The 16,400-nt window shown below is 37.9% G+C and overlaps 1 protein-coding gene across 1 annotated transcript in view; it reads right to left on the bottom strand.

Annotated features, from left to right (window-relative positions):
• Positions 1 to 11,824: 11,824 nt before the first annotated feature.
• WDR27 (WD repeat domain 27) overlaps positions 11,825 to 16,400 on the bottom strand; it is an 89,321-nt gene continuing 84,745 nt past the window's right edge. Inside the window, exon 24 of the mRNA XM_059841531.1 lies at positions 11,825 to 12,550. Within this exon, the coding sequence (XP_059697514.1) occupies positions 12,503 to 12,550 (48 nt within the window). The 3' untranslated portion in view covers positions 11,825 to 12,502. The remainder of the gene's footprint in view (positions 12,551 to 16,400) is intronic.

Genomic DNA, 16,400 nt, shown 5'->3' on the forward strand with positions numbered 1-16,400 from the left:
ATCAGACAGGAAGACCTCTAAGACAGAACAATTATCTGCTAAAAGAGTTAAATATAATGAAATTTAATTTTTCAACCAATCTAAGGACTAGGTTGTGTGTAACAGCTGCAGGTGGCTCAATATATAAGTATCTGTACCATTCACATATTCAAATATACTGTTTATTTACACACACAAGTAGTGCAAAAAATAAAAAAAAATACTCTATTACAATTCCTATGTTTAGATAGAAAGAGAATGAACAATTAACAAAACAGAGACAAGACTTGCGTACAAATTATTGTGCAAATCTTGCAAATCCAACTGTGCTGAAAAAATGCAGCACAGTTTTCACATTGTGCTTCAGGTGTTAAACATGCCTGGAGAGATGGCAATCTGCAGTGGGAAGGAGAAAGGTGACTCCAGGTATTGGGTACAGTGTCCTGCAGCCAGGACTCTGGTACAGCCATCCAGGCAGTGATTTCTGCCCTAAGGAGGAGCTTGGCACACTGCTCCCTCTTGGCAGGAGATTTCAGTACCTCTGTGCTCTAATAGCCTGTTTGTCAGACCCTGGCTGCCATCGCTCCCATCCAGGAGAGACATTGCTCCTTCTCTGCCCCCAGGGGCTCAGAGGACCTGCCTGGACTCCTGTACCAACCATATCACTCCTCCATCTGTGCCCCTCCACTCTGGTGGAAAACAGCAGAGCCCACACATCTGCACCAGGGGCCAGGCCCCTAAAGAGCTGCGAAGGAAGAGGAAGCACGGAAGGAGAACTGTGGGGACCATCAGCAGCCTTCGTAGCTCAGCAAATCAAAGGTTTCCAGGTTGCCAAGCAGGTCCAACAGGAATTATAAAAAAGACGTCACGACACACAACAAAGGTAGCAAGAAGAGAGGAGAGTCCAAGAAAAGTGAAATAAAAAAGTCCTTGAGAAGAAGCCAAAACAGTAAGAGGATGGAAGTTCAAACAGTCTTTGTCTGACACCAACAGTATTTCTGAGGATTTGTACAAATCAAGGCAAGCTATCATTGCCCCATCTTTTATTTATTATCTTATGAAGGAATTAAATATCAGAAGAAAAGAATCATGCAAAACAGGATGAAAAAAATTTCATTTTCAACATTGCTGCAATATGTCATTATTTCATCCTTCTATTTTGGCTTCTTAGATCATCAATGCAACCCAGAGTTCAAAGTTACCAATATGTGTAATTTTGCTAATAAAAATCCTAAACACAGCTGGCAATAATGCCTTCAGATGAAGGGGAAAAAAAATCCCATTAGAGTCCTCATATTTATGCATGTGTCTCTGTTCTTGAAGAGATGTTGCCAGAGAACGCAACCGGGGCATGGTGAGTCAATAATCTCGTACATTCACATGATGTCCTTTGGGACTGTGTACGTTCTAGCACAAAGCCATGTGTTATGTGATCCTGCAGAATGAGCATTTAATCGTTCGTATTATATATGGCCATGATTTTGTTTTGATAGATCAACTGAGCATTGTTTGCATAGCAAGCACCATGGAGTCTACATTCCAAGCCAAGTGGCTAAACAGAGCAGTACTGTTTCCCATATGCTACATGAACTTCATTATCACCCTCCACATTTGGAACTGGAAGTTACATTCTTTTTTTTTTTTGCATGCATTATGTTTTTTTGGCATTTCATATTTAAATCTTCACAAAGAACGTAATGGCGAAAAAATTTAGGAGAGTGTCTTCTCATCAGCCTTTGAGGACAGAGTCTTGAGAAACAAGATATTCTCCCAAGCAGAGCCCCACTGCTCCAGCAAGGAACAAGACAAGAATTTCCAGACTGCAAGACCGATCCAATGTGTTTTGCCTGTACTTTAGGGCAAATCTCACGTGACTTATCAGGACTTGGGATATCCTACAAATCTGTCACAGCCTTATCCCAACTAACATTGCAGGCAGAGACCCTGCAGGCCAGCAGGGCAATGTGTCAGTGCTGTGGCTGGCTTGTTCCAAAGACTTTGGCTCTCTGTTGCATGGAGCACGGCAATGGGCTGGGCAAGCCCTGTGAATCCCCTGTGGTCTCTGATCTCTGGGGAGAAAACAGGGAGAGGATTCCAGAATAACATAAGAGACAGGTTTTGAATTGCAGGCAATTGACTTTAAAACTGCAGTTGGGTTCAGGGAAAGCCTCTCCCACTTCCTGCTTCATTCAGTGAAACCAAGTCAATACAATTTGAAGCTGTGGTTCTGCTATTGAATTTAAGCCACTGGAATACAAAGTGATCTGCCAGGTCTAGCAGCTGTGCAGGGGGTTTAACTGAGAAATTATAATTCTCATAGCCTGGAGATCCCATGCAGTTGCTGTGCAATAGGATGCATCCTGAATTTGCTACTTTCACTGGGATTTTGCCAGTCAGTCTAGTCATAACCGCATCTTCTTACTGAAACCTTCATCAAAATGATAAATGGTTTAACAGAAAATGATTTATGGGACAAAAATATAAAAACCAAAATCTCTTATTCTTCTGCAAATACACATTGGAAGTGAGAATGAGCTGATGAGTGTAGTCTATTCCCAGCCTAGAAATCCAGGATTTCAGACCATCCAAGAGAACTCTAGTAGATAGAAAAGCAATTAACTTTTTTTTCTTAAACTGCATAAGGGCCAGCAGATTTTTATTCTTTGAAAAAGTGGAGTAGCAAGACATTTTTCTAGGCAGGATTTGTAAGCACATCCTGTCAGAGCAAATGAGCACTCTTGTTCTTAGCCCCTTCAAATCCTGTACATTTCTAGAGTTTGCTGATACAGGAGGGTGAACAGGCTCCTGTGGAAATTTTTCATGGAGACAATTTCCCATGAGAAAGGAAGAGGACTGGCTGCTGTTTTGTCATTTCAGCCCAGCTATACTTTGGACTCCTGGTTTCTCTCTACATGTCCTGGCAAAGGATGGATGTATTTGAAGTCTTCACCTTTCTCTTTTTGCTCAGGCTCTCCAAGTAGATGCCAGGGATCTGAAGGCCTTTGGATTTTGCAGGTGGCAGAGGCTACTCCAAGGTGAGTAAGCAGCCTCACCAGGTCTCCAAGCTTTTCTCCCTGACCACAAGGGCCAGCCCCAGGGCCAACCAGACTCCATGGTGAGCTCCTTCCCCATGCAGTAGTTTTGATTTTCAGACTTCCAGGCTCTGCTGTTCCTTGCACTGCTGGGGAATAAGAGTAGCTATTCACTGTCTCCTAGGGCTCACCTGGGACTGTGGGGATCCCCTTCCCAGGTATCTGTCTGGTCATCTAACCATCTTCCTATGATCCCTCCTATTATGAACAGCAAGGATATGGAGGCAAGCAGCCTGTCTGCCTACAAAACAGACAGGAGGAGCAAGGAAGCAGAACTTCATTTGTTTCTTTCATGAAGCAGAATTTCCTGGAAATCCCCTCATGTTTGGAAATAAACCCCAAAGTCTGCCCTTTGACATTTTGTCCCCATTTAGAACAAAGCCCTTTTAACAATACAACTTTTCCTGAGAAGAGATTCTCATTTTGTCATCATCACAGATGGAGCTATTTGTTAATTCAGTTTCAGATGGAAGCCAGAGACATATTTGCTCTCCCTCTGAAACGTGCACACAAAGGAAGGGCAAGGCAAACAGGAGATAAATGTGACTGGAGCTTTGAATTTCTGCTCTTTTCCTTAAGGAAAAAATTCCAAGGATAAGTTTTGAAGCCTCAGGCATTTCATTTGAGTCTTTTTTTACTCAAAGCAAAGGACTCTAGAAGAGTTTTTTTTTTTTTTGCTGTGAATGGCAAATTGCAAAAGCAGAGGCAGACAAGCATCTAGCTTATTAAGGGTCAAGAGAACCAGGAAAGCTCAGAATGTCTTTTTCTAACATTGCATTTGAATCCAAAATTTTATATTAGGAAGTTTTTCCAACTGCATATCAGTGAAGGAGTTAAGATAGGGAGGAAACGTCTTTAACAAATAATTTCATTTTGTTTATAATTTTTATAGAAATAGCTGTTTCCTATTACACCGAAGGTCAGTTTCATGGGGAGAACTCTTCAGTGTGTTACCTGATGCCAGGGTCCTATGAGCCTGGATTCAGTATTATCAGCAAAAAATCCTTTCTGTTTTGGCAATAGCTGTTGCTATCACATTTGGCCTTGATAGCATTTGGCCTTGATAAAATTAATCACTTAGATGGCTTTATCTTCTAAATATCTTTTCTTCCGCTCCATTTAGAGAAGATACAGGCAGTTTATGTACGTAGGGAATCTTTTAGAAAGTTGGGAATAGAAGCTCTCGTATCTTTCACATAATTTTCAACCTACTGGAAAAAGGAATTTGGAAAAAGCACTACAGGAGGAAACCTCACCCTTCTTACAGGTTTCCCTTTGGGAGAAAGTTATTTCCCTTCCTAATTATATTTTATATGTGTCTTCTTAAGTAATGTATTACCTACACAATAAATATGAAATTCATAGGGCTATTACTAGGTGCTAGCTACCGTTGTCATTTATTAAGTTTAAAATGTTTTTCCAGTCTGCCTGCCAAAAGACTGTGAAGGATGATGATGGTGTGTGTATATTATGACATATATAATGGGTGTGCAACTTCATTATCCTTAGTGGATGTCCCCACTTGGAAGAAAAATGTCTTAAATCTCCAGTCTCCTCCACCCAAACTATGTTTCTTTCACATCATCCTTACAGTTTTTATTATAATCACTGGATGTTAGATTATTCTGCCTTTTCTTAGCATGTAAACCATTTTAATAGGTGCTTAAAAGTGAAGACGATAAAAATTATTTGTATTAAGTTATCAACTGGCAATCTGGAAAGTACAAATACATAAATATTTCTATAGAAGAATAATAAAAGCACTTGTCTCTTGAATGAAACATGAAATTACTTTTTTTACCAGTGTCTTATTACACAATTGTGTTTCCTTTCAGTGCAGTTTACCATCCCGAGATTAAAAAGCAAACAATCAAACAAAAAATGCAGTGAATGAAAAAGCCTTTGGATGTGTGAACTAAAAAGGTAATTTTCATTTACTGAATACCATAGCTACACATCATGCTTCACTTGAATATAGTCACTGTTATGACTTATGGGTGGGAGCAAAAATAGAATAATGGGTAAAATTAAATGTTCCACTGTGTCAGACCACTGATCACAATGGTTTCAACTAGAGAAGGGGAAGAAAATCTCCTTGCAACTGTGTTTTTCACAGCCCAGGATCACGCAGGGTGGAAGGCCTTTCATTCATTTTTTTCAGCTATTATTTCCTTTCCTCAAGATGTCTTTTTCTCTATGATTGTGGAGAGTGTGTTTTATATTCATTAGGTCAAGTTCGCCCCTGGTGCAACCCTAGCCGAGTGCGTGGCATTGGGCCAGGAACAATTTCAGCCTCTGGTGTCCTTTTCTGGGGGATTGTTACTACCTGAAACCAGCATCCTCCCCCGAGGCCCGGCTTTGGGATTGGTTAGTCAGCGTGCACAGACGTGAGGCAATGCCTCCTACCAGGGATTGGCAGCTGCCTGTGAGCCCTGTCTGCAAGCGGGTAAAACGAGACACTTCTGGGTGCTGTGGGAGAGTAAACTGCACACAGACATCTCTCTCGGCCTAAATGAGAGCTTAAATGGTAAATTTAGGGGCAGGTGTTGCCCTGGGAAAGTAAAAAGCAGTTCATCCAGGCGTTTTGGCAGTTCCCTGAGCAACAGCATGGAAGCAGAACCACAACTACACTACTCCTTGGTTACTTTTCACAGCTCACAGTACAAGATGGCTCTAGGATAAGTTTGCCCTTACAGACCCCACAGACAAATGGGAAGTACTCAAACTTCACTTCCAGTGAACCCTTAATTTGAGCCTGTATTTATGGTCTTGCTGTCTTTTCTTATTTACTGTGTCCCTGAGGCTTGAAACAACAGAATTCATCAGGAAGATCTGTGCCTAAGCTTGCTCCCGGTAATTGTCCTAAACAGAAAGATGCTGGGTGATGCTGGTAGATGACTAGAAGTCTGCTTTCATGTAGAGACTCAAAAAATGCTGGATTAGGACTTTAAGCCTAATGAGATTCAGACCTTTGAACTCCTGAAGGTGCAGAAAAATCAGGTTAACTTTTATCCTTTGCTTTTATTCCTATTAAATGCCACATGAAGAGCCTGAAACCATTGAGAAGTTGCTTACCTCACATAGCTCTCATTTCTCCTCTGGCTTCAAGAAAACTGTATAATTCTTTTATTCTCCTAATTCAACTGCTCAGAGAGATATTATGCAATAATATCTAAGCTCCCTATCCTTGACACAGCTAATGAGAGAAACAGGAGCCAGGAACCTCCAGTAGGTCCAGTAGGCTCCTGCAGTGGCACAACGTAGCCTTACATGGAAGCTGCATAAAACATCAGAAAATGTTGTCTTGAAGATGAGAATAGTAATAGTTTGGGGGTTTTTTGCTATTCCTCATAAAAGATCATAATTTGCTGAGGCTGAATCAACACAGCCAAGCAGAAACAGTTATTGCTGCCTCACAACAATGACTTTGGAGGGAAGTAAAGTCAGAGATTTAATTCACCTTAATTCTATCAGTGCTAATGAGGAACCACTCTTTGAAAATGTCTGGAGAGATTCAGAGTAAAACAATCATGAAGTCATTTTGGCCAATGTAGCTGGTCCTTTTCCAGCTATGTTGCCTTTCTCACAGTAGGAATGCTGTAACTGGTTGTCCTGAGAGGTGATAAATGCCCCAAACCTGGAAACACCCAAGATGAGGCTGTGTGGGGCTCTGAGAAACCTGATACAGTTGAAGATCTTCTTGGTCATGGTTGGAGGGCTGGTCAAAGTGCCCTTTAAAGGTTCTCTTCAATACTAACCATTCTATGATTTGTATGAAACTCCTTGAACCTAAAAGGAGAGTGAGACCAACAGTGTTTCAAAGCCCATGCCTTCAGATAAAACCAAAGTGTCAGCCCATAAATGTGTGCAGGATTGTTTTTTACAGCACAGGGCTAATGCCTCTACACAAAGTCCAGATGAGTGAAGGAAGAGGAAATTTGCACCATGAAATAATAAAGCAACAATGACACATGTTGTTGTCCTCAGCAAAATCAAGAAGAGCTGAAGTGCCCTGCCTTCACTTTGGGGACAGTAATTTCAGGTAATTATTCACTAAATATCTTCTCTCATGAGCATGAGCCATGTAGAGAGAGTGAAATAAAAAGAATACCTTCTCTGGCAGTGAATACATAACCTAGGAGCCAAATCAGCAGGCAATCCACTTTCTCTATCCTCTGGAATCATTACTGATCTGATTAGCAGAAAATAATAATATAAAAACTGAAAGGCTGGAGGCAGTTTGGAGGACAGGATCAGAATGCAATGTGATGGTGGCCAGTTGGAAAATTTAGCTGAAATGAAGGATCCAGCAAACCCAGGGGATGGACATGAGTCAGTAATGCCACATATCTGTGGACAAACTCAATAGCACAGTGGAATGCCAAATTATGAGTGCCATATTTAAGAGGCACCAAGCCATGCCTTCACTTTACACTGCACTGGCTCAGCATAAACTGGTGTAAACTTTTGAGAGCACTGCACTGCCAGAAAGAGGGACATGGGACTATAGGATGTTCAAAAAACAGCAAAAATTAACAGAGGTCTAGAAAACACGATCTTTGAAGACAGATTGAATGACCTGGCTTTGTCTAAATAAGAAAAGAGAAGTCTGAGGCCAGTCATGATAACAACTGTCACGTATGAAGAGAGTTGCTAAAACAAGAAGGTAATGAATTATCCTCTCTACTTAATGGATTAAGACAGAGAAAAAGGGATTTAAATTGCACCAAGGGGATTTCTCCCCTGGGGAGTCTGTGGAATCTCTGTCACCAGAGGTTTTGAGGAGCAGTTTAGACAAACATCTTTTGTGAATGATTTAGAAGTAAATGCTTTGGGCCATTGGGTTGGTCTTTGGAGATGACTTCCCAGGGTGCCTTCTGTGGCTGGATGACAGAAACAAACTAATTATCACATTATTTTACAACACCTTTGTACTTTGGAATGTATTTTCATCCAGCAAAACTAAACCAAAGAAGTCAAAAACTCTCTCTTGTTTGGACAGAAGGGAATGTGTGAGTTCATTTGTTTACATTACCTAAGACAGAGGAAATGTTTCATTGTGGTTCATTCCATTTCAGACACAACATAAAACTAATCTGGAAGGTCTTAATCTGGGAATGGAATGTATATTGCTTTGCTAATTCAAATTCATCATAGCTATAAATCTAATTTATGCCACATCATTTACTCTGTTTGGTTCAGTATTTTCCTTTAACAACATCTAGTTTTCATGAAAATATATACATTAAAGACATTCAGTTTAACATTATTTTTGAATGAAGGTGGATTTTTAGTTAAAGACACTATATTCACATCAAACAAAGATTTAACATAAACCAGCTAACACAGGACATCAGTGACTTCTGTAGGTCTTCACAGGTGTATTCAGCTTTTAGACTCGATACCATTTTGTCATCAAAAATTTGTAATTAACACAAGCATACTGTTCCCCCTTCAAAGTTATTAAAATGCCTGAGACAGAGCCCACTCCTAGCCACACCTTTTTCACAAAAAAATAATTACTCTGGCTTTAACAAAGTGCAGGATTCTGAAGAGCAGAATTTGGCTTAAGTGATCATGGGAATGCTGGTGTGTAAAAGTTCAATGTAGACAATAAGATAAAAAGCAGTATCTCCCAGAACAACTTACATTGTCCTTAAAGGAAATTTCACTTTCAAACCTGCAGGGATTTAAGGGAAAATCTTATTTTAGTCTTTCATTTCTGTTGCTCTATGCTTTTGGACTGTCACTCATGCATTGAAGCAAGGCATCCTAAATTAGATTTTAACAGAAACTACCTACCACTTCATTTTTATTTATTAGGCATGTGCCAAATTCTTTTAAAACAGTTTTATGGATTTTTATTGATATTTTCTCTTTCTGCAATAAAATAACATGAGACAAATAGATCTATTAATTTTTAAAAGGGAAAATAAAAGCCGCAAAACAGATCTGAAAAATAATTGGCTATGATCAACTGAAAAAATAATGGAAGAAAGAATAGAATAAGTGCTGCTGACTACCTCCAGATATTCCAGGGTTATATAACTTTGTATCTAAATGCAAACATCATGCATAATGGAAAGCAATATAATCTTGGATAATACATCCAAAAAAGCACTTCTTTCATGGTGAATTAGTGAAATAGAAAAGTCCAAAAGAAAACAAAGTTCATGGGCTTGCTCTTCCCCTCCTCTTGACAGTGCAACCCAAGCTTGCTTTTATATTTAAGTTATACAGAATACTGGGTAGTACCTGATGTTTTGCAAACTTCTTAATCCCAAACAGTTTTTTACAACATCTGCTTTAGAACAGTGCTGGCCACCCTGCTGTTCTTTCTGACCTTTACACCACCAGGAAAAAAAAAACTGCTGTGCATTTTAAGAAATCTGTGGCATTTGGTAGATGTTCAGTTGGGAAAGTCCCCCACATAACAGCACACAGAAAGTCACAAAAACACCACTCCTTTCCCGAGCATATAGGACATTCAAGGACAGATTGCAGAGAAGACATTTAATGAAACTAGACTATTCTTCTGCCAGCTGTTTTCTTCACATATTGCTACATATTCCTTCAAAGCAAGACTTTCAATTTTCTTAAGCTGTTTGGGAGTTATATTATAATCACTTTTTTCCCCTAAAAGCAGTCTGAAAGCATAGTCAAAATTCCTTAAAATTACATATTAATTATTTACACTTGCAGTTTTTTGTGTCAATGTTTTTAGCTGGAACATGCTATGCACCTTAGCTAACCAGGAATCTTTCCTATCTGCTCTCGGGACTTTCTAATTTCAAATAGCTTTGTCTTTAGAACAGAAAAGGAACATGTAAACTGTCAGGTGTGCCTGTAAAAAAAACAAGGATATAGATGGTGCTTCTCTGGATACATCCTCATGACTTTAGCTCTTTAGTAGTTGAATACAGCCTCCTGTGTTCTTCTATCAAAGATATCTCAGGATTATGATTATGAAAATTCTAGTGATTATGAAAATTCTAAATATAATATTATAAAATGGTAACACCATCCACAACAGTTTTTCCTCCTATTTGCCATTAGAAAATCTTCTTTCAAGCACTTAACTTTGCCAGATTTGAAGTGTGTCAGCTAAAGTTTTCCATTCTCAAAACCACAAGCATTCAAGTATTTATGAGGAGTCCAGGGGGGATTTTTTTTCTTTCTTAAGATGGAAAAAAAAAATGACAGTGAATTTCCATTTGAAAAGTTCTAGTGCCTGTGTGGTAGGACAGATTCTCTGTCTCCCCTGAGGGAAAAAGGGGTTAACAAATTCCTGGGCTGTGGAAGAGCTGCACATCTGTAAGGCCTGAACAGATGAATGTCTCTATTCAGTATGGATTGATGATGCTGTGGTCACAGCCAAAATGCCCCGAAGAGTTTTATATCCAAAAAAAAGTCCTTGATTGATAAAAGTAACCAGAAAGCAGCATACAGCTGAGTCTCACTATAAGGAAAGAGAGGTAATACCATATGTTTGGAAGAAGAGTTCCTCCTCCAGAGATCAAACTAGCCCAAAGACCAAGAGGGGTTTTCAGGATACACACTGTCTGACTGGGTAATAACAGCAGTTAGTTCTGGAAGGTAAGAGATCTAGAAAATGGAAGTATTTCCCTTTTATTTCAGTCCAGTGGGGATTGTGAGTGCCTACATGCTTGCAGCAAGGATTAATAGTTTTTCTGTGTCCTCTACCTTAAACATAAGAATCATTCTTCTGTCAAAAAAATGTGGTGCTTTTAAAAAAATTAGTCATAATTACAAGTCACACTTCTTTAGGAGACATTTCAACCTTGCTGAAGAGTCCGTCACTACTAAGTAGCGACCCATGGTTCAGAAACACTTAACTTGCAAATACAGCTATGGGCTATCTTCTGTATTTGATAGTGACTCTTGATGTGGAATCCACAGCATGCAGATGAGAAAATTAGCTAAATTAAATTTGAAAAAGACCATCCTGAGGATTCCTCTGGTGGAAATTAAAATTAAAATCTTGCTGATCATTTGTAAGTGCAGCATACCAACATTTAGCCGCAACATAGAGGATGATTTCTTGCTTAATCTGATTTTGAACAAAAAAAGTATTCAAAAGTATTGAAGTGGGTTATTTCACGTTTTCTTTGATCATACAAAACCTGATTCTGATATTCAGAGTTCTTCTGAGTATGATCTGGGTGCACTACACTCCTATAGTCATTGATGAGACCGCTGAGTTCTAGAGAACAGGCAAATACCTGGATATGATACAGTGTATCCTACCACTGTATGGTTTTGCTCAGCAAAAAATTATTAAATACTTTACAAAATAATGCTTTATGGAAACTAAACAGATTTTAGAAATAACTTGATCTACTTATACTTAATATTATATGCATAAATTAAAGACAGCTATTAAATAAAACATTCTTTACAGTACTGATTGGTGATTGGTGATTGGTGTTAAAGTGGAGGTAGGGTAATAACTCCAAATTTTCTTCTTTTTTTTTTTTTTTTTAAGTAATCTGATTAATAAATTCTATTCTGGGAAATTTAAATTTTAAAAGGCAGCACAATTTTGCAAGGAAAATAAAAACTCCATCTCCTTTCACCAGTCACATACATGCTCTCTACTCTTAGCTAAAGTCAATGAAGAGTGAGACTGGCCAACCCAAAGGAAAAAAAAAAGGTTATCTAAAAACTGTTTTCTAAGAGCAAGACAAGTAGCCTAGGAAGAATACAAAAAATGAACATTTTTTTCTGATAATTTTATTTTCATATTATTTTAACATTTTTGAAAATATTTAACAGTTATTTAAAAGACAGATATTGTTTCTTTTAAAGAGAAGACATTTGTCACATATTCTCTAAGAAATTTCCAGAATATGGTATAAATAGTAAACCAGCAAAATTCTAACATCAAACAACAACCATGCTGATTCCAGTAACCCCAAAGAAGTATAACAGAAGGACTCTCATGGCATTTCAGAAAGGCATACAATCCTTCTTTCTGTCAGGTTATTTTAAAAATCTGTCACAAACAGATCTAGCTTTAAAAATGGAACACTTGTTATTTTACTTGAATTTTCAGTCTAGACTAAAGTGGTCCCTGTCTAGGAAAGCACTGCAGAATGCACCTAACTATAAGAACCCAAGAAGACCTTTGAAAGCCACGTCTGTGGTGATTTGCTGGAATGAAGTCAGAATGAGTAGTCTCCTTCTTTTCGTGATCCTTCACCCTTATTCTTGCAATAAAGGTAACCGACTGTACAGCAAAAAAACTTTGAGAACAGCTTGAGGAACTTCCTGAAAGTAATATCAGAAGAAAACTGTAGTTTAAAAGCGAATATTATGCCACTTGCTTCTTGCCAGTTAGCAGTCTCCTTTCTCTCAGCAAGTCATTATTCTCAGAGTACCACAGCCAAAGCTCCACAGGCTGGCGAGGATCAGGGTAGGAACAATCGGAGCTTGCCATCCAAGGTGGCTGTGGTGAGCTGCAGTTCAAAAGAAAAGAACGTGTGGCTTTAATGAAGATCATTCCAGTAAGCAGTTTGCTTTAGAGCAACAAACCAAATGAAGATCATTAAGATGATATTTAAATTACTTCTTTGTTAAGAGGTCCAGGATTCATTAAAAAAAATAAAAACACCATAGACTCTTCTCAACCAAGCTAATCTGAAAATTCCATTTCACTTAGATTTTTCTTTTCCAACTATTTTCAAATTTGTGTCAACATCCGCTAACACATCAACAGTCTGTAAAACTGAAGCATATGTTAAAACCACATAGAAAGTCAAACAGACTTCACTGTGTATGACTCAAGAAGAGAATATGGAAGAAATAAGAAAACGAGCTGGAATAAATGAAGATGGAAAATACTGTGAATTAAATCAGGCATACCACAAATACCGTTTTCTGATTTTTACTGGTGTTAAGTGTAGAGTAAGAATTTCCTTTGTAAGAAAGTTATGTTGAAAAATTTTATGAAGAGGCAAGTCTTGAAGATATGCATAAAGAGCCTTCAGATGCATTAGCTTTCTTTCACCAGGCTGAGATCTTAATTATAAAATAAGAGGCAATACTATTTTCTGCACTTACACCTACAAACAAGCACTTGAAAACCTTCTGTATCTAAGAAAGAAAGGGACAATCAACAAATGACACCACTTATTAGTCATTAAAAATTCAAGGTGTTCAGGCCTTGCATATTAGTATTTGCAGTTATTTCTCACTAGTGATAAAAAATCTGAAGGGCTGGAACCAAACAGGCCACTCATCTCTGACCAGTTCATTTGGTTAACTTTTTGCATCCTCATTTTTCTTGATCTGTTCTTTCATTGATACATTGACTCATTTGTTTTATTCCTCTGGATAAAGGAACTCTGTGGTCAATAAATTATCTTATTGGATTTGCATTCCCTCCTTCAATATCTCCAACGATCAATTTTTCTAATCTCTCATAAGTGTTATATCCCAAGACAATGACTTATATTCCCTTATTTTAATTTTTCTAACTCTCACTTAAGTAACCTGAAACTATAGAATATCCAGAACCATCCAATCTAATTTCTCGAACTCTATTTCTTACAGCTATCTAAGATAATAACATACTTCCAAAGACTTCTAATACATCTGTATCTACCCCTGCAACTTACTATTGTGGGGTTTTTTAACCCCAGACAGCAACTAAGCACCACAAAGACACTTGCTTAGTCACTCCACCTCAAGGGGGCTGGGGCAGAGAATCAGAAGAATAAAAGTGAGAAAGTTAATGGGTTGAAATAAAGACAGTTTAATGGGACAGATAAGGAAGAAAATTACAATGATGTTAATGATAACAATAGCGATGAAAGAATTATAATGTACAAAACAAGTGATCACAACACTCACCACTCACTGACCAATGGCTAGATACTTCGCAAGCAGATGCACTAAGCCAGCCTTCCCCTCAGTTTATATACACTGAGCATGACATCATATGGTATAGAATATCCCTTTGGCCACTTTGAGTCATCTGTCCTGGCTGTGTCCCTCACAATTTCTTCTGCCCTTCCAGCCTTCTTGCTGGCAGTGCAGGAGAGGCTGAAAAATCCTTGACTTGGTGTAAGCACTACGTGGCAACAACTAAAAGATCAGTGTGTTATCAACATTATTCTCATACTAAATCCAAAACACATCACCTACTGGGAAGAAAATTAACTCTGTCTCTGCCAAAACCAGGACATACTGGAAAGATGATATAAATGTAAAATACCTAAGTAATGTGTCCTTTCTAAATTTTTGTAGCCATTTTTTGTGTGCATGAAAAAAAAAAATAAAATGGTTTTATTATTATTTAATGTTATCAAAATAAAACTAACATAACCTGAAAAAATCAGACATAATTCTATTCTATAAGAGGAGATAATACAGTAACCCTGTTTAGCTTTTAATTTAAATAAAATAATTTTAAATGAAATGAAATTTTACAAGACCTACGGAGGCCATCTTTTCTATCTTCCTGCTCTAGGTGCAACTACTCAAAACATTAGATGAGCTTAGCTATGGCTTTGTCTGGCTAAATCTTGAAAAAATTCAATGAAATTTCACAACTCGTTCCAGTGTTTCAGTGCCTTCTTAGCTGTCTTTCAATTTTTTTTCCCTAATGTCCAACCTGAACCTCAAAAACTGCAATGTGTGGTCAATCCTTCTGTGATATCCTCTGACAGTACTGAAACACAGCTTGGCTTCCACCTGCTAAATGTACTCTCTACACTGCTATTACATTCTGCTTCCAGGGACCTTCTGTTTTCATTTACCATAAAAAATTATCTTTTTACTCCAATTAGCCACCTCCATACTTTTGGTAGCACCAAACCCATCACTGAATTGTTGGCTGAACTAAAAATGCCCACCTCCCAGCTTTAAGATCTCTCCTTGTTGGTCTTATGCTCTAAACTGCTGTCTCTCAAGGCCTACTCCTTCCTCTCCCCTTTCTCTCACTTTTTCCACCTGTTTTCCTTGGCTGTTGATAAAATGAAGTTGGTCTTTGACTGCACCATTCTCCTGAGAAGTGTTAGACTCAATATCTTGCCACAAACAAAAGGAATATACCTATATACAGAGCCAGTAGTCTTTATTTAGCTCAACCAATGTTTCAAAAGCCTAACAAAAACCAATTATTAGACAGTTAACACTCATAAAACAAAAAAAAAGCCTAACCATTAAAGAAAGATTTCATAAAAAATAGAGGGTTTGATGGGGTCAATTAGTCATTAGCATCCTGAATTCATTCAGTGTTGTTGATGTTTTTTGTCCTTAGAATGAGTTTTTTATTGGGTTATATATTTAGACATTATATGAGTTAATTTAAACTAGCTCTGCTCTGGTTCAATAGAATGAAAGTCTGTTAGCACACTGAGTTCATTTTCTAGTTTGATGTCAGAGACAGGCCCAAAATGCATCCTCACTAAGGATACAGCAATGAGAAGTGGGATAAGTAGGGACAACTGGGAGATTCAAAAGCACATCTCTGATTCAAACTGAATTGCTAATACACACTCACAGGGCGTCCAGTTTAGCCTTCAGATATTAGAAAAAATCCCTATGCCTGACTGCTGAAAAAGCATATTCACTTATGTAAGTGGCATACTTCATAGAATCACAGAATATGCTGAGATGGAAGGGTCTCACATGGGTAATTGAGTTCAGCTCCTGGTCCTGCACTATCCCCAAGAGTCAAACTATGTGTCCAAGAGCATTGTCCAAATGCTTCTTGAACACTGCCATATTTGTGTTCAAGCAATGTAGAAATTTTAGTTAATAGTGTAATAGCAATATAATAGCAGGAGAAAGCTAATTGCAATTTGTACTAACACTGATAATAAGTTACTAAAAATCTAGCCTGTAGGAGTCTTGAAATTCCTGACTTATCACACTTATGAGCTATTAAAATTGATTAATAGTGTACTCAACTGTATTTAGAATCCATAAAAATCTCAATAAGATTTCTTTTAAAAGTTTAACTCATGCCAATATTACATTTCCAAATAATGCAAGCATGTTACTTCATTCAAACCCCTCAGCTCCCAAACATGCTGCTCCAAAACTGTGTTTTACATTATACTTGAAATCTCTATAGTAGTTAAGTCAATATACTACCCATCATTAAAAAGGAACAAAAAAAAATGAAACCAAACCAAACTCCCAAAACAATTATGTCTTTTTATTATGTATTCAAATCTTGGCATCAGTCCTGTGAATAATTTGACACCTATGTAAAGGCTTCCTATGGGACAAACACTAGAACATGATGGAATATTATGAAAGTGTAGACTATTTTCTATTTTAAAAGATATATATGAG

Source organism: Haemorhous mexicanus, chromosome 3 (assembly GCF_027477595.1).
Source record: "Haemorhous mexicanus isolate bHaeMex1 chromosome 3, bHaeMex1.pri, whole genome shotgun sequence".
Taxonomy (NCBI): domain Eukaryota; kingdom Metazoa; phylum Chordata; class Aves; order Passeriformes; family Fringillidae; genus Haemorhous; species Haemorhous mexicanus.